This window comes from Prosopis cineraria, unplaced genomic scaffold (genome assembly GCF_029017545.1).
Source record: "Prosopis cineraria cultivar Desert tree isolate PC_DT_omini unplaced genomic scaffold, ASM2901754v1 PC7, whole genome shotgun sequence".
Taxonomy (NCBI): Eukaryota; Viridiplantae; Streptophyta; class Magnoliopsida; order Fabales; family Fabaceae; genus Prosopis; species Prosopis cineraria.
In genome coordinates this window covers 15,314,928-15,334,704 of record NW_026555338.1, presented here as the reverse complement: position 1 = coordinate 15,334,704, position 19,777 = coordinate 15,314,928, and the positions used below count along the sequence as shown (strand labels likewise).

At 29.2% G+C, this 19,777-nt stretch overlaps 1 protein-coding gene and 1 pseudogene across 1 annotated transcript; both read left to right on the top strand.

Annotated features, from left to right (window-relative positions):
- Nucleotides 1-2,837: 2,837 nt before the first annotated feature.
- Nucleotides 2,838-4,854, top strand: LOC129316507 (uncharacterized). The gene is made up of 3 exons (XM_054960929.1): nucleotides 2,838-3,393; nucleotides 3,699-4,099; nucleotides 4,813-4,854. Exons 1-3 carry the CDS (start codon nucleotides 2,838-2,840, stop codon nucleotides 4,852-4,854), a joined length of 999 nt encoding a protein of 332 aa, XP_054816904.1.
- A 7,522-nt stretch (nucleotides 4,855-12,376) lies between these two features.
- Nucleotides 12,377-18,125, top strand: LOC129315298 (isovalerate--CoA ligase AAE2-like; annotated as a pseudogene).
- The last annotated feature ends 1,652 nt before the right edge of the window (nucleotides 18,126-19,777 follow it).

Here is a 19,777-nt window from a genome sequence, read left to right as displayed (position 1 = left end):
ATATGCAAATAACAAAAGTGGACAAAATTAGTCATCAAATTATTTCAAAAAAAAATAATTTGTGGCTATTATAAATTACCGAAGACAATAAGATTCATTTGCAGATGGTGGACAAAATGCAGAAAGAAGTGATAGTTGATATCAAAAAACTGATAGAAGATAGCAAAAGTGGTCGCTTGTTACCAACATGTTGTATCTAAAGGGTACCTCCTACAATTCGTTATCTAAATGAAACGGCTTACACCCCAAAACTTAGGATAAAAAATGCCCCACTTATTAATACAGGGTGCACAATACTCTTTTAATAAAAGTATAGGGGAAAATGCATTCTAACTCTTTAATAAATATTTTTAAAATTTTAAATATTTTAATATTTAATCATTTAAATATTATTATTTATAAAATATTCATGCAAAATTTATAAAATTTTTTTAAAATATTAATAGCTCAAACTAATTTTTTTAGAAATTTATAGAAGACTTATAATTTTTTATATATCGATCATGTTTTTAATATTTATTAAGTTCTTTGAATTTTTTATGTCCTTTTCTATAATATTTTTGATCAACTAATGGTTTTCCTCCAAAATACTGCAACAACCAATTTAATATTTTTAATACTTTTATATTTTGCAACTTTGTACTAAAAACAAAGGGAATGAACTCCAAATTAATAGAGGAATTTTTTTTCTCTTCATCTCTTCATTATTCTCTTGTTAAGTAGCTTTTTTTATAGCATATTAATGGGACTAGTGATATCTTCCAAATAAACATTTTGGTTAGCATGTTGGTCATGATATGTTACGTTTCTTATTGTACCCCTAACATTGCAACATATAGAAAGTATTAAATTTGGTGGTGCAATATTTTGTTGGAAAATTGTTAGTTGATCAAAAAAATTTTAGAAAATGACTTAAAATTTTAAGAAACTTAATCAATATTAAAAATATGATTGATATATAAAAATTACAAGTCATCTATACATTTCTAAGAAAACTAGCTTAAGCTGTTAACACTTAAAAAATTATTTGCAAGTTTTGGATGTATATTTATAAATAATAATATTTAAATTATTAAATATTAAAATATTTAATATTTTTGTGACATTTATTAAATTTTATTTTAATAAAACTTTAGGATGTCTAACACTCCTAAAAAAGACTTTAGGTTTCCAATTGATGTGAAACTAGAAAGAGGAGAGGGGAAGAGAGAGGAGGGAGAAGGGAAGAGGAAGAGAAAAATGTATAATTCTTATTTAAATGTCAAAATTGAATACAATTAAAGAACTCTAGAGTTATTTATAGAGCTCTAAAAATAATAAAAATAATAATAAATCTAAACCTAAATATTTTAAAAGAGGACTATAAGGTATCTACCTAATATAGATATCTAATTTTATTTTAGATAACATTTAAAGATAAAATTAAATCTAAGATATTAAAGAAATAATATCAATCCCTAAATACTAAATCAAACTTAATAGACCCTAAATCAAATCTTAATAAATCCTAAATGAAATCAAATATAATTTCCATGACTAGTGCTCATAAAAAAAGAGTTCAAGAGCAAGTTAGAACTAAAGAGCATGGTCAAAATCCTACAAGTCACTATACAAGGGCCTCATACACATGCTATGTTAGTAGAAAATGGATTTTCGCTTCTTGAAAAAATAGTTCAGAGATAAAATTATACCTTAACCCTAAGAAAAATGTATAGCTTTCCAATTTTACCTTTAGCTGAAATTAACATTCATAATAAAGTATTTTACTAGAACTAAATATATGCCAACAACTTGATATTGTATACATAGGAGGTAACTGGGAAAGAATATTACTCTCTCTGTTAATTTTTTAAGGTAAGATACTAAAAATATTAGGCATTTTGTGTCTTTTAAAATGCAATTAATGATTTTTTTTTCAAAAATACCCTTACTTAGGTGTATAATTGATAAAATTTTATAATTAAAACATCATAGTAAATAGGAGTACACATAGAAAAAGAGTATAATTTTAAAAATAATTAACTAACTTAATGGAAAGTGTAATTCAATTAAAAATGCTTTTTAAATTGAACGAAGGGAGAAAGTCTTTGTTCTATATTTTAAATCAAATAGGGCCATTTTTTTATTGCTCATAGCTAGGTATCTTTTTATTGGAGGTAATTCTCTTTGAGCCATAGTTAGACATTAAATGTGGGCACTTTTCATAGCAAAAGATCCAAACCCTTGGTTTGTCACATTATGAGGAATTAATCCCTTCCTCTTGATCCAACCCTGTTAGCAAATAGGGCCTTCTAACTTTGCCTTGTAATTAAGATTGGAGGGAGCATTACCCACCAAATATGAATTTTTTTTTCATACGTGTTTTTTTTTCCCGGAAAAGGTTCATACGTGTTAACATCTTCATGTATCTGCAACTTAACTATGTAGTAATATATATAATTTTTGTTGAAAAAAGTGTTCGGTATTATTGATTAATCTTTCTTGTTTAACAATGTGAATCTTAAGTCTTGGATATCATTTTGCAAATCTAAGGTGCCTGATTGTTATTAATTATTATGTTCCCACCATATACCTGTTGTCGTTTTACAAAGAGATGTGGACTAAAAATTTCGTGCAAGACATTAACTTGTGAAGCAATCACTATCATTACTTCATGTGGCCTTGATTAATTTGTTTGGTTTCATTTTTCAACGGTTAAAGATAAGGGTATGCAAAAATATATATATATATATATATATGCAAATAACAAAAATGGACAAAATTAGTCATCAAATTATTTTAAAAAATTTAATTTGTGGCTATTACAAATTACCGAAGACACTAAGATTCATTTGGAGATGGCGAACAGAACGCAGAAAGAACTCATAGTTGATATCAAAAAACTGATAGAAGTAGATGATAGCAAAGACGGTCGCTTGTTACCAGCCTGTTGTATCTACAGGGTACCTCCTACAATTCGTTATCTAAATGAAAAGGCTTACACCCCAAAATTTACATCGATTGGCCCCTTTCATTATGATGATAAGATACTGCAAGATATGGAAGAGCACAAAAAAGTTTTCTTCAAAGAATTTACGCAAAGAGCCATGTCAAGCTTGGGTGATTTGGTTAGTTTTGTAAAGCATACAGAGCCAAAAGTTCGTGCATCTTACTCTGACAGCATCAAACTTAGTGAAGAAGAACTTGTGAAACTGATATTAGTGGATGCTGGTTTCATCATTGAACTCTTCATCAGGTACCATAAGTTTCATGATGAGATTCGTAGTGATGCTAAACTTTCACAACCCTGGTTGATAGTTGCTATAAGTATGGATTTGGTTTTACTTGAGAACCAGCTTCCTTTCTTTGTTATTAAAGAACTATTCAATAAAGCCTTCCCCAATAACCTTTGGGGTGACCTCCTTTCATTTCTTGGGCTCTCATACCATTACTTTAAATATTTTAATACCCAAACTTTAGCGCCTAATTCCAAAGTAAGGATAAGACACTTTACAGATCTTTTTAGACTATTTTACTTACCAACAAAAATACCATAGAGGAATTCATTCATGGAAGCAAATAACCATGTTCTTTTATATAGCGCAAATGAATTACAAGAACGGGAGTAAAGTAGAAGGCAGGCACAAGTAAGTGTTTACTAGACTTGAAATTTTCTGGGCATGCTGTTGAGATCCCACAAACTTTGGTGATATATCCAGCAGAAATTTTAGTTCGTAATATGATAGCTTTGGAGCAACGTCATTATCCCTATGAATCTTACATTATGGACTATGTTTTTATACTGGATTGCCTAATCAACACTCATAAAGATGTGGATGTTCTGGTCCAAAAGAAAATAGTGAGCACTCGTAGAGGTGACACTAACAATGTTGCAACAGTAGTTCATGGTCTCTGCATAAATGTCATCCAAACAGGTTTAAGTAGTGAATATATGGATATTTGTCAAAGGTTGAATGGATTTTGTGAAGATTGTTGGCACAAGAAGAAGGCAGCATTGAGACTTGATTATTGTCGTACACCATGGCAAATTATCGTCTCTATTGCTGGAATCATCTTCCTCATTCTCTCCGTGGTTCAGACCATATTTTCTATCCTCCAAGTAATGAAGAAGTGGATTCAAAGCATGTATAATAATTATATTTTAGTGTTATATTGTCGAAGTTTGTTTTGAATGTTGTTAAAATTCGAGAAGCAGATTGTCATATAATGTTCTGTGTTTGTTGAAGATTGTAGTTCACTACCTTGTAGCCGTAGAATGATTGTGCTCGCCGTTGTGTTAGACACTTCAAATGCTTGGCTAAAAGTTTGGATAACGAATGAAGGACTTCAATTAAAAAAAATTCAATGTTAAAGAATTAAACTAAACAAACAGCTTAATATTTACTATATTATATATTATGGCTAGTTTATTATATTTATTAATGATACACTGTTATATATTAATAATAAATTCCTTGTGAATTTTCAAATTGACTCCCAAATTTTCAAAAAATTGGTCCATTTTTTTCTAGGCACAAGATTTTTTTGACCAATGCACCAATTTATCCAAGAAAAAATAAATACATAACTATTAATTAATTACGAGACTCACTTTCTATATAATTTGGATTGGGTATCCAGAAATATACAAATAAATATTAATTAATCACATATAATATTTGCTTTATTAAAAGGTAAACATCTTTTCTAATTGACATTGATTCTAGTGGAGAAAGTTGTATCATTTTAAGTAAGGTCTTAAATTAAACTTTATGTGAATGCAAAAAAGAAGACTGTGGCATTCACTAAGTCCATTTCATGGCAATTGGTTAGGAAGAAGTAATCCGGAATGCAATGGGAACTCAAGACTCTTGAAAAAGCTTAATTCAATTATTTTACAATTTGTGTTATAATTTACTTGTTGGCATCATTGTCGTTCAAGATCGCTTCAGCGTGTTATTTACTTTGCATGGCCAACGGAGGCTAATTGACAAAGCTGGTTAGCATATTAGGATTGGTTTCATATTTTACAAATTAAATTTCTTTTGCAAACTCATGACCCTTCAGAAAAGCTTTTTTAAATTATGAAATTACTAGACAAGTTAATGCTGTTTCTCTGTTCAAAATATAAGCATTTTCTCTCATCTAACCTTGATTCAAAATATGAGCGACTTTGTACATGTAAATATTATTTTCCACATTTTACCTCTTGTATTTTTTTGATCTAGATTCTTATGTAAAGTTATCTCTTACTTATCATAAGATGCGTTGGTATTTGGGACTAAGGGTAAAAAAACAACATAATATATATATATATATATATATTAGAATGAGGACTTTTCTAAAAATGGCTTATAATCATTTTATAATTAATTTGGGCTGTAAAACCTATTCTAATCACCGATGTATACTTTAAAAAGGAAAAATTCTTCTAGTCCTTCAAGTTTTGAATCAATTATGATTTAGTCCTTCAACTATGATTCAATATATCTCAATCAGTTTTTTTTAATACAAGACCATGAAAAACCTTACAAAATTAGGTCAAATCAAAAGATGTATAAGAGTGCAACATTCTGGTGGAGGGTCATCAAAAATCAAGATGTCGTTATTATTGTTCAATGCTTGATGAGTAAGCCAATCCACACACTTGTTGGCTTTTCTAAACACATAGTTAAAGTTGATAACCCAATACTTCATGGCAAAGCCTCTGATTTTCTTTATAGTTTCATTGAAGGGATGGTTCGGGTTGTAGTAATGCTGAATAAGTAACAAAGCTTCAAGAGAGTTGGAGTAAACATTGACGTGGGTGAATTTACACCCCCAAAAAAGAAAAAGACCTTCAAGAATCGCTGAGAGCTTAGTGATAGTACTGGGATGATAACTAAGATATTTGATAAAACCTTTTATCCAATTACCTTAGTAATCACGAATAAGGCCACCACAAGATGCAACTCCATTGGTGTAGACAGAGCCATCTACATCCAATCTCACCCAACCAGGTTTGAGTGGAATCCATCTAGCAAAAGATCTGTTATGCTCTAAATGCACATTTTCGAGTTGAACTTGAAGATAACGATCATTGATGATGCTTTGGGTGCTACAGAAGATGATGTCTTTTGTCAGGAATGTGTTATTTAGAATATATATTAGAGCAGTGGTCTTTCCAAATGTTCCAACAAATGTGAGCAAAGAGCTTTTTCCAAGGGATTCTAGTATTCGGGCCTCCAACATTATTCTTTGTATTCCAAAGTATCCAATCTTGCAAGGAAAGGGAGAAGAAAATGTTAAGTTTACAAGACTTTACTAATTTCATCAATACTTGTCTTGATTTAGTGCAATTGCATAAAATGTGAATGAAAGAGTCAAGAGAATTGCAACCAAAAGGACAATTTTTTATGAAAGGATTCACATTTTCAATATTGACAAATTTGGTGTGGAGGCGATTCCATATAGCCTTCTAGAGGAAGAACTTGATTTTTTTATAAATATGCCATTTCCAGATGGTGGACCAAATTTTAGCATTGGTATTTCCCTCACAATTCTCAGTAGCTTTATAAGTAGATTTAATAGAGAAGTTGTCATCAAAAGAATATCTCAATCAGTTTTGATTTGCTGTCCCCATGAAAATTTTGGTTTGATGATGTATAGTGTTCTTTTTCTATTTTTAATTTCTTCTTGGATTTCTTTTTGGTAAGCATAAAGCTCCGACAATAGTAAATATTATCTCCTCCAAGATATTAATGACAAATGATACACCTCTTCTAAATATATAAACAAACCAACTAACCATGAGAGAAAATAAATAAATAAATAAATAAATAAATAATTATGTCTCACACTTCAATGGAGTGTGGATTGAATAAATAGAAATATACAGTTCAACTAGATTTATTCCCTATACAATGCAGGGAAAATTTTAATATTTAAAAGATAAAAATGAACAAAAATATATAGATTAAAAAATAACTTATTTTTATGTTCTCAAAATATCATATTTTTTAATTTATACAAATTAAAATTTAAATAATAATGTATTCTATATTAAAAAAAATTGCCCATACATATTAAAGATATAAGTAATTACTTATTTTTTCTTAAAGTTTGTTATCCTAGAGGTACATTTGCACTTTTCCTTTAATTATTATGCGAAAAAAATTTGAAATCAAGTTTAAAAACATACTTCCTACTAAATTCTCCCCCCATAATTAATTGAACAAAAGTATTTTCCCTCAAGAAATACTCCTTAATCCACTATTGGTTATCCTGTGTAAATTAAAATCTAAGAAACAATTTCTATTTTGTAATATGTTACCCTTGTCATAAAGGTAACTTTTTTATATACATTAAGGCATTATGTATATAAAAAAATATAAATAGGATTTTTTTAAAATTTACTCACCTCTTGCATATTAAAATACAATGAACTTATTTTTTTTCAGAATCTGTTGACCTATGCATCCTCCTAAGAAAAATAAAATATATGCTATAATAAACTCTACACTTTAATTTATGTTATAATAGTATTTATAAATTACAATTATAGCCAAAAGTAAAAATAAGTAAAAAATATGTATGTATTAAATAATGATTTAAAATTAAGCAAATAGCATAGCCAATATAAGTCACTTTTAACTAACTCACTATAATCAAAGAAATGTAGTTAAATCATTAATGTTGTCTCAAAAAGAAAAAAATTAATTTAGATTTATTAAATGCATCACATTTAAAAGATAATTTTCTTTTTTATGTAACTTTGTTTTCTATTTATAAAAAATATTAAAGAGTAAAACTGAAAAAAAAAATTAATGATCCATTTTTCATGCGAAGAAACACATCAAATAGAACATCTACTTATAGAAAGTGATTCATGTATAGGATTGATAGTAGTACTATTTATCAATTACTTGTATTGCATGACAAGAAAAACATCAATTAAACTAAGAGAAATTTAAGAGATGCATATGAAAAGTAAGTTTTGTTTTAAAATTATTATTTTATGCCTCCAAAGAGGTGCTCTCAATTACCAACCTGATAAGTTTGGATCAAAGACTTGTGACACTCGAACTTATATAAAAAATGAAATTCTATTTTATAAATTAAAATTTAAAATTTATGTGTTATCTACCAAAAATTAAAATTTAAATAACTCCTTGTCTTATTTTAAATTTTTATCTACGCATATATTGAAAACATAAATAGCATACCTTATACACATTAAAAAAATATAAATAAAAAAATTGTTACTCTTTATATGTTAAAAATATAAATAATAATTTATTTTTATAATATGTGATATTCACTCATAAATTAAAATTTTAATAATAAAAAAATTATTGTATAAATTGTCATTTAGATTTGTTTATTCTACCATTTATTATCTTATACATATAAAAAATACAATAAACACATGATAGCTCTCTCACCTATCAGTTGTACTATAAGGCACACATGATCATTCGACATGAAATTTTTTCTTTTTAAATAAGTCATCGTTCATGCCACGTAAATTTATTTTATTTTCTAATTTATATGGGATGAATGATGACTTATTTTTAAAATTAAAATTAAAACATATTTTATGTAGAATTTGTCATTTCAAGTATGTTAAGACTTGAAATAATAAAAATTATCCATTAACTAACACAATTTCTCAAAATTTCCCCCAACTATAAAAAATAGTAAAAAAACTAAAAATATATTTCTTGAAAAAAGTTTAAGAGTTAATATACAATTTGAATCCTGAATCCTAAACTTTTATTTGGTAAATTCTGAATCATAAATAATTAAAATTAAAACAATTTCATTTCATCATTAAATTTAAAAAAACGGCCATTACTTTTTTAAAAAATAGGGCTTAATGTGTGAGTTGCAGCAAATTCCCCTTCCCCTCTCTCCTACCCTCCTTTAAGAAAAAAATCATACATTGGGCTCTATTGTTTAAAAAACTAACGGCCGTTTGTTTAAATTTAACAAGGGGGTGAAATTATCTTAACTTTAATTGTTTAAGATTCAGAATGTATTAAATAAAAGTTTGGTATTTAAATTACTCTTGAACCTATAGTTTAAGATTCAATTGCATATTAACCTAAAGTTTAACGGGTTACAATGGAAAAACTAGTGATAAATAGTAAACCCCTTTAAACTGTACATTATATAGATAATTTATAATTTTTTACCCGATGCATATTAAAAAATAAAAAATATTTTATTATTTAAGGATATTATTTGTATTTTATTCTTCAATTTATTGTTTTTTACCCTCACAATTATCTTATACATACGCAAAACACAAACATAGATATATATATAGATCTTCTTAGACTCTCCAAAAATTGCAATAGTGGGCCGTGCTACTAAATTCCCATAATTCCATCTTCTTTTTCCCCTTCTTGTTCAACCTTTTTATTTCCTTTTCTTCCTTTTTTCCCCTTAATTCTATCCAATATAGATATATATATATATATATATATCTTCTTAGGCTCTCCAAAAATTGCAAAGATTGAGTTAAATTTGTATATTTTTGTTCAAATAAAATTTTCACAAGATTAAGTTATTTATAATATGTTAAGTTAAAACTATATCTTAAATAATTTAATTTAATTCCACCTAACATTATTTATTGTCCTCCTTTTACAAAAAAATATGATTCAGAATAAAATTCTCAAAACTTAACCTCATCTTAATCCTGATTAATTTTTAATTTATTTTATTGTGTTAGTTTAAATTGTTGGGATGTTATAAAAGATGTCACACCTTTGACTGAATTTAAGAGACCAAATGGATTTTTCAAAGGCTATTCGGATGAAAGGAGCTTGGTCCTGAGTTACCATCCTTGTAGCTTTGGCCTTAAGCCACCTGTAGCCTAATTTGACTAAGTAAAGGCCATTATTAACTACCTAACTAATTGACTTTGTCTTCCACATCAATAGAAGGTAAAGCAATTTGTCAATTTTACATTTAATATGGTTAGGTACATCCACACCATCTGAATCCCAAACTATTATCAACGTTCACAGTGGCTACAGTTCTATTTTCCACTGGATCAGTAGAGACTAGTTGGCTTGGCATTTGACTCTCCGGTAAATTTGGGATCTGAGCATCTTGCCAAAAGTCAATTCTCCAGTCCCATTTCCAACCAACCATTGAATGTTTGCCATTACTAAAGAAATTGCAATTAGTAATAGACAAATCTATCACTAATCAATAAATTAAAATCTGTCATTAATTTTGCATTTAGTGGTGGATTATCCATCACTAATTTCCATTAAAAAAATACAGCATCACCAATGAAGAATATGTGTCCATCACTAATTTATATTATAATTAAAAGTTTACCACCACATCACCTCATGGACCTCCCTCCATGTCACATTACACAGCTCGAATCCAAAACCTCTCTTTTTATGTATGTATTTTGCCAGTTGAGCTGTGATGACTTTTCATTATAGAAAATTTAATACACACACGTATTACTTAATTGAATGCATATATTCAACATAATGTAATTGTTATTTATTTCATATATTATTACTATGTAAATATTTTGAAAATATATATTGTCATATATATACATTGACACGTAAATGTATAATTATTAATAAATATATTATTAAAATCAATTAATATATATTATTAACATAAATATTTGTATATATCATTTTATATTATCTATGTTATAATTAAAATATTTCATACCATGGAAATTTTATTTTTATATGAAAGTTAATATAATGAAAGAACAAAAATATTTTCTATTATTTTATCATTGTATATTATTTATTTTATAAAAAAATTTTGTGAAATATTTTAAAAAATTGATTGAGGGGAAATAAAATTTGATTATGTCCACTCGTTAGATTTTATCATTCAATGTGTTTGAAGTTAAGCCTCGATTCAATTGTAGTTGAGCACATTTTCATCTTATTTTATAGGACTATCGCATGAATTCATGAATAACTTTAGAACTCAATCAAGTTTCAAAGTGCATAATTAGTTACGCATTTAATGACTATCAATTGCTTCATTGATTGGTAGGCACGAGATATACGTAGTACATTTTCTTGTCAACAATATGAAAATCTTTCATACAATATTTCCCTTCAGCTGTTAAAAATGATGTAATTTAATCCTTGCTATTAACAAAGTTAATTTTAATTATTAGTTAACTATAAAATGATATAAAAGAACCTTCAAAACAAGAAAAAAGTACCCAAAAATTATAGTAAAAGACCCAAAATTTACAGATAACTATTCAAAAAATTACAGAGAATGAGTAAGAGAATTTCTTGATCATTTTCTGTAATTTTTTATTTTTTTGATTATTTTTAATCAACTAACAGTTAAAGTGAACTTTTCTTAATAGTATGGTAATGACTGTACCATTTTCAATGGGTTTGAAATTAGGCTTCAATTCAATTGTAGTTGAGCACATTGTCATCTTATTTTATAGGAAAATTATGTGAATTCACCAATGATTTTAGAAGTCAATCAAGTTTATAAAGTCCATAAGTTGCGCTTTCAGTGATTATCAATTGCTTCATTGATTGGCAGGTACAAGACATATGCAGTACATTTTCTTGTCGACTGTCTGAAATATTAAGATAAATGAGCAATTGAGCCCCTAATGAATAGGTTTAGAAATGTTTGAAACCTTAAAGTCATCTTTTGTGAAATATTGCCCTTTAACTTTTGAAGACAATTCAATTTGACCCATGCTATTAAAAAAAGTTAACTTTAATTGTTGGTTGACTAAAACATGACAAAAAAAGACATCTAAAATTATAAAAATAACCAAAAAAGTACAGTAAGGACCCAAAAATTACAGACAAAAACAAAGAAATATTTTAATACTTTGCTGTATTTATTTTAGGTCAATGTTTGTTATTTTTTGGTTAAGCAATGATCAAAATTAATTTTTCCAATGGCAGGGGTCAAATTGCATTATTTTTAAAAGTTAAAGGAAATATTGTATAAACGATGAGTTTAGAATCTCAAACGCTTTTGGATCTATAGTACATTTAGGTGTCAATTTGCTCATTTATCCAAAATATTAACATGAAAAAATTAAAACATTTCAATGTTATCATGGATATATAATCATTCTAATTATTTTGTCAAATAACTATTAGTAAATTTTCTTTAAATTGTAGAAGTTCCAAAGATTACTGCAAAATTTAATTTGTTATACTTATACTCTATTCTGAATATTAAAAAGCACTTTAAATCATCAAAAAAATTAAAACCGTGAATTTATTTTTTTTTTCAGCATAAAAATGTTTTAAATTACATTTGCAAGGCGGACTTGAATCGTTATAATTATATATATCTGTTTATAGAAACTGTGATTATCATCGCCAAGTTCGCATCAGTGTTTCCATTTTGCATCAGCTTTTTTTTTTTTTTTATCTCTCACAGTCATTACCATGAACCTCGCGTTCCACAACCTTCCCATGACTACTTGTCTCTCCCTTGCAGATCCAAACACATTTCTTCGCCTTCACGTCCTAATGCACATAAATTCTCAAACATCGAAGCAAAGTTTGGTTCAAAAATGGTGGAGGGTTTGGTTCAATGCGATGCGAATTTTGCACCATTGACTCCTATAACTTTCTTGGAAAGAGCAGCCAATTTCTCTGCTGATACGACCTCTATCATCTATGGTGATTCCAAAAAGTATAATTGGGCTCAAACTCATGAACGTTGTTTAAAACTTACTTCTGCTCTTGTTGATTTGGGGATTTCTCGCGGAGATGTGGTGATTCTTACGCACCCTCTTGACTATATATAGGTTATATGAGAGCATTCTCTCCCATACTTCTGAAATCTATAACTTATTTCCCGAACCAATTCTGAAATTTATAACTTAGCTAGTATATGTTTTATTTATAGCTAGTGTATTCTTATGAAGATGTGGTGAGTTTTATTATCCCTCTTGAGCCTTTCGTTATATATATGCGTACGTATGCGTGTGGGCATGCTTTTTATGGGACTCAAATTCTGGTTTACTGGTTTAGCTAGTTTGGAATCCGTCTCAACTTTTTCTTTATCTCTGCAAATGGAAATTTCTCTATGGAATAATATATATTCTTGCTGTTGAATTGTTTTATTGAGAAGATATATCTCATGGAGTAATGAAAACATGAAAAGAAGAAAAAGTTACAATAATGCATTACTTTCTCACGGAAGTATCTGCAAGAAACATAGATTTTCTGGCTTTTCAAATTATGGTCTTAATTTTTTGTCTTTTTGGCTGGGAGTGTCTGACTGTCGGCAGCTAGTCAAAATTATACCCAAAAAAGATAGGCGTCAAGGATCAGCCAAATCGAACAAAATCAATTATAATAAACAAACAAATCAAATAGTACAAATTGAATATATTAAAGATAGGTGCACATTTGTAAAATATATCTTATATATTATAGAATTAATAGAAATTGTCAACAGAAAACATAGATATTTCAAAGTAATAATAATTTTAAGATTCGACCAAAAGATAATAATTTAAGAGATTATAAGAATAAAAAAATATTATAAATTCATTATAGAAAATATGACTTCACTTTCTTCTTGATATATTATTATTTATTCCATACTAGGTCTAAATTTTAGAGGTATGATGTTAATTAGATAGATATTTTACAAAAAATATTAATTAGATAAATATAATTTTGAATTTATTTGATAGCAAAATGACCATATGTAGAGAGAGAGAGAGAGAGAGAGAGAGAGATTGATTCCTAGAGCTATGTATGGAGAACATAACTCCTTAAATAGCCTTTAGATTTATTGAGAGATTGGTCTTATGGCTGCCATTTGTTGAGATACATTAAAAAAAAAACAAGGAGAAAGAGAGAGATTGATTATGCATTATGCTGCTGGATTTTCAAAAGGAAAGATGACATTGCTGGATTTTTTTTTTTTTTAAGAAATCTACAATGAGGACCTAATTTAGTCCTTAGCATGTGTTGGTTATAAGTTATTATCAGCCGCAAATTGCCAAACCAAGTGTGCATTGGAGTCGATTCCTAAAATTGTCGCAAGTTGGCTAAAAAGCATCAAGAAAGGCTATGGATCATTTTACGGAAGATGACAATTATAGACCTTGTTAAGACATTTACGACAATTGAAAACTTCAAATTACTGAAATGTCCTAAAAGGACAAGGTGTTTTTTTGAAATTGAAAATATAATTATCACATTAAAATAACTAGTGGAATGTGACTTACAAATTTAAGTAAAGTTATTTATAAATTTATATTACTTTTGAATTAATGGAAAGCCAATTATAAATGGATAAGTAGTTTTATAAATTTAAGGATAATTACTTGTGAATTTTAAGAAAGCCACTAGTGAACTTAGGCAAATTCAATTTTAAATGAATAGATAGTGTCATGAATTTATACATCACTTGTTATTCAGGGACAGTCAACTATGAATTTATGAAATGTCACTTGTAAATATATAGAACATTAGTTGTAAATGGATATAAATAATTTTAATTGTAAATCAATGATTTAGGGTCCCTGTCTTATTTGTGAATATCCATTCACAATGAACTTTCCATAAATTCATAAGCAACATTGCAAAAATTTACAAGTGATTGTCATTAAATTCACAAGTGATGACACGCGTATGCATAAAGCACTATCTAACCATTTATAATTGACTTTCCATATATTCATGAGTGGCTTTCTATTGGTTATTTTAATTATTAGAAGTATTTTAATTGTAAATAAAGATCATGGTCCTTCTCTAATATTTCAATATTTTGATGTTTTTAGTTGTCAATAATGTCTTTACAAAATCCCTAATTGTCATTTTCCCATCAATTTTTGGAGTTTCAAAAGTGATCCATCCATCTTGTAGTCCTGATGTTATCTTCCATTCACAACTAATCATCATTAATTTACAATCAATATTTCATGATGTTATGGAATTTATAGCTCAATCACATTAGCAAACCGTAACATGATTTTTTTTTTTTACAATTGATCTTCAATCACTTACAAAAGTTCATCAAGAATTTACAACTCTGCTTGCTTGGGAATTTGTTTCTCCATTGTGCTTTTCTAATTTTCTAGGCCTTTAATGCGTTTCTGGTTCCTTTCTACGTTTAACGTCATTTCTTTTTTCTTTATCCTTTCTAATTAGTGCTTTCCATGTTGATTATATAATAGATGTAAAATGACAACTTACTGCTACACTTGTTTTTACATCCCTCAATCATCCAATGTAAAAAATAAAAAATAACTTATGTAAAAAGTCTTTCTTGTAGTAGCCCTTTGTTATTTTTGTTGGGGTTGTTGAAATTGTAAGATTTTTTTTTTTCCTTTTGACAAAGTCATGTGGTAAATGTCTTTTTAGGTATTGTACTCCTTGCATGCAATTTTTTCTTTACTACCTTTGGTTTTTTCTTTTCTCCAAATAGGTTGCTACCCTATGCCCTAATGTCCTTGCAATGTATGAGCTACATTTTGCAGTACCTATGGCTGGAGCAATTTATGCACCCTTAATGCACGTCTTACTAGAGATATGGTTTCACTCCTACTAGAACATTCACAAGCAAAGGTCCTTTTTGTTAATAGTCAATTACATGAAGTTGTGAAAGGAGCATTGAATAATCTACTGAGCAAAGGTGTTAAAAACATCCCTACTTTAGTTGTTGTCACTGAGTCTAATCACTCACCTACCATTGATACTACTTTAGTCAACTATGAATATGAGGAGCTACTCTCAAATAGGAATGGTAGGTTTGAGATTGTAAGACCAAATAGTGAATTTGATCCTATATGTATAAATTACACTTTTGGCACAACATCAAGGCCAAAAGGAGTTATTTACAATCACAGAGGTGCATATTTGAATTCTTTAGCAACTATTCTTCTCTCTGGAATGGGCTTTATGCCTATTTATCTTTGGGTTGTGCCTATGTTTCATTGTAATGGATGGTGTCTACCTTGGGGTATGGCAGCTCAATGTGGGACCAACATGTGCCTAAGGAATGTCTCTCCAAAAGACATCTTTAAGAATTTGTTCAAACATAAGGTGACTCATATGGGAGGAGCTCCAACAGTTTTGAACATGATTGTGAACTCCGTAATAGTTGATAGAAAGCCTCTTCCCCACAAGGTGACAGTGATGACAGCTGGTTCTCCACCACTACCTCAAATCATATCCAAGATGGAGGACATTGGATTCAATGTTTCTCACCTTTATGGCCTAACAGAAACGTATGGTATTGGCACTTCATGTGCATGGAGACCTGAGTGGGATTCTTTGGCTCCTAATGAACAATACAAAAGAAAAGCTAGACAAGGAATTCCTCATGTGGGTTTGGATGTAGTTGACATAAAAGACCCTGACACAATGAAAAGTGTCCCAATGGATGGAAAAACAATTGGTGAGGTAATGTTTAGAGGAAACACAGTGATGAGTGGATATCTGAGAGATTTGAAAGCAACAACGGAAGCTTTTAAAGGAGGGTGGTTTCATAATGGTGATTTTGGAGTGAAACACTCTGATGGGTATATAGAAATAAAGGATAGATTGAAGAACATAACAATCTCAGGGGGAGAAAATATAAGCTCAATAGAGGTTGAAACAATTTTATATAATCATCCAACAATTCTTGAAGCAGCAGTTGTGGCTAGGCCAGATGATTATTGGGGACAAACACCTTGTGCATTTATGACTTTGAAAGAGGGGTGTGATGTGAATGATCTAGAAATAATCAATTTTTTTCGAAACCATATGCCTCATTACATAGCTCCTAAGACAGTTATTTTTTAGGATTTACCAAAAAATGCAACAGGGAAGATACAAAAGTATATTTTAAGGGAGAAAGCCAAGGCCATGGGTAGCCTTATTATATCACCAAATGTAATGAAGAAATAATAAGCTGAATTAACAAGTGAAATCTACGGGAAAGCAATAATGATGTTTCAGTCAATAAAAAGTTGAAGAATTGCATGGTGGTTATAGCATAAAGAGTGTAATGTTTCCTTGTCAGTGATAATGGGTCGTTTGGTTTTAAAATAATAAAGTTTCATATAAAAGGTGTATCTATGAATTTATATTTTATTTCCTTTCTTTTTGTTGCACTCATGGTAATGTACCTTTTAGTTGTTGAGTTGTTGCATTGAAAAGTGAATCCTATTCTATTGTCATGACTAACTGAACTATTAATTCTTGTTCTGTAGTTTTGTAAATGATCATATCAGTCTAAATCAATATTACAATATTCACATTAATAGAGTGCAAAGGATTTGTAGAATGAAAGACTAGTACTATAAGAAAAAGAAAGATTTTATCATTAAATTTGATGATTATATATATGAAAATCATGGTTAAAGCCAATGCTTAGAATGACAAATAAATTAAAGAACAGTTTTTAGAATCAACAAAGTCAACCATTGTGAGAGAGAGAGGTATGAGATGGTGATTGAGGGGGGAGGTAATGTTCAAGATAAGGGTGGGATTGGACTTGATATGAATAAACATGATTTAGTCTTTACCTAATGAATGGAGGATAGGAGGAATAAGGAGAGTGAGAAGGAGAATGAGATAGTATGGGAAGAAGAAATCTGATGCAAGCTTTTGTCTCTGAGTTGTTCTTTTTTCCTAATGAAACATGATGTTGAGGATGATATTGTCCAAAGGTAAGCTTACTTTAACAAGAAGAATGCTAACGCTAAATATCACATGCATTGGAGGATTTGGATGAGGAGGAGAATACTAGGGGAGAAGGAAAAACTAAGATGTCTACGTTGCAATTTACTATTGATGAGTATGCAAGTTGATGCATGTTATGGGTGAACTCACTTATCACAAAAAGGTTAGGCGTACATATTACTAAGTGAAATTAGGAGGTGAGGAATAACAAAATGTAGAAGTCTCAAGAGAATGTGAAGATTGCACCTTTGAACAACTGCTATCATATGGCCTCCTTCATGAATAAAGAGGATAGAGACTATACATTTCTTGGGGCCTTGGATGATTGATAATCATGATTTTTTAGTGCAATGATGGAGACTAAATTTTAACCCTTGGAGGGTGGATACATAAAAAGGATCACTATTAGGATATGCATTTCAGATCTTCTTGTAGAGTTTTATAATGTTAAGTCACTATGAAGGTTTGGGGGGATGATTAGGAAAAACTCTTAAGATTGATCTTTCAACTTCTATACATGATAAGGGCGGTTTTGCCCATATCTGCATTAGAGATTTATCTTAATCAACCGTTGCTTGTTGTTTTGATACTTTGTTAAGGATATGATAATTATTTATGAAGGTCTTCATAATGATTATTTTTGTTCTGGAAAATATGGCTACCAATTCAAGGATTGTCCAAAGCAAGCTATACAAGTGATGGCTTCTCCATAAGAATAACTAGTTCCACTATGGTAGGATCATTGAAAAGCCCAGTGTGTCCTGGTGGAACTCTGGTGACGGAAAAAGTGTAAGCTACATAGGTTAGAATGAGGCCACTAATAGAGCTCGGCCCAATGAACTTTGTGAAACAAGATTATTGGAGAGCTCGGCCTGTGTCTTTATGTTTGTTTGTTATCTGCATATAGAAATTGACACAAATTATTCAATCAAAGATGAAAAAAAAAAATCATTCCTACATTGGTTAAAAACCTAATCAGCCTAGAAGGAATTATCTACGTCTGTTAGTTCAACAATTGACATGGTGGTTTTTCCTACATCAATTTTTTAGCCAATCGATGTGGATTTATTCATTGAAATTCACTTTGTTTATGAGTTTGCCACCACTTCCTTGTTCTGCATCCTTTTTTGTAATAATTGATTTAGATTAGAGATATTAAAATTGTTATTTGTAGTAATGAATGATTTTAAGGCTAAAACTTAAGTGCATGGAAACTAGATCATGCGTGTATGGGCATTATTGCATAAAATTTCTAAAGGCCATAACTCATTCAATGCATCACCAAATTTTGCAAATATATATCGTTAAAATTCTCTTAAAATCTACCCATTTATAATTTATTTCCTTTCTATTTGTTCACTCATGGGAAATAAACATATTAGTTGTTTTGGGTTGAAAAGCAAATCCTATTGTCATGGTTAATTAAGTGAACTACTAATCCTTGTTATCTCTCTGTTTTTTTTTTGGGTAAGATTAATCCTTGTTCTCTAGTTATGTAAATTATCGATCATATCAGCCTGGATTACAATATTCACATTGTAGAGTGAATAAAAGGATTGCATAATGAAAACATTAGTGCCACATAAAAGATAAAAAATGCCACGATAAATTTGACGATTATATATATGTGTGTGAAAATTCTGGCTAGAGCCCAAGCAGAAAATGAGAAATGAGTTATTTGATGGTATTAATTTAAACTAATTATTTTGGGAAAATGACAATTAAGTTTCAAAAGAGAGAACTAATGACAATTGGGTCTTTGATAAAATTTTCTAAAAAATAAGTAGGAAATATTGATATGAATAACTACAAATTTAAAAGTTTTGATTGCAAAATAACATTTAAATTCTAAATGTAACTTTCAACTTACAATTGGAATTTTTGTTTGCAATTGTTTAAATGAGTATTTATAATTCATTTTTACAAAAATTTTATCAAAAACTCAACTGTCATTCATTTTATTTATTGACACTTTATTGTCATTCTCCCAATGATAATTGTACCCATGCATAACCTATGTCAATCAAACTAATTTCTCCCCTCTAGAGTTAATAGTCAAGGTCACCGTTTATTATAGCTTAAGAGAATAAGGGTGTCGTTGCAACGATTTTAACTCTTGAAAAATAGAA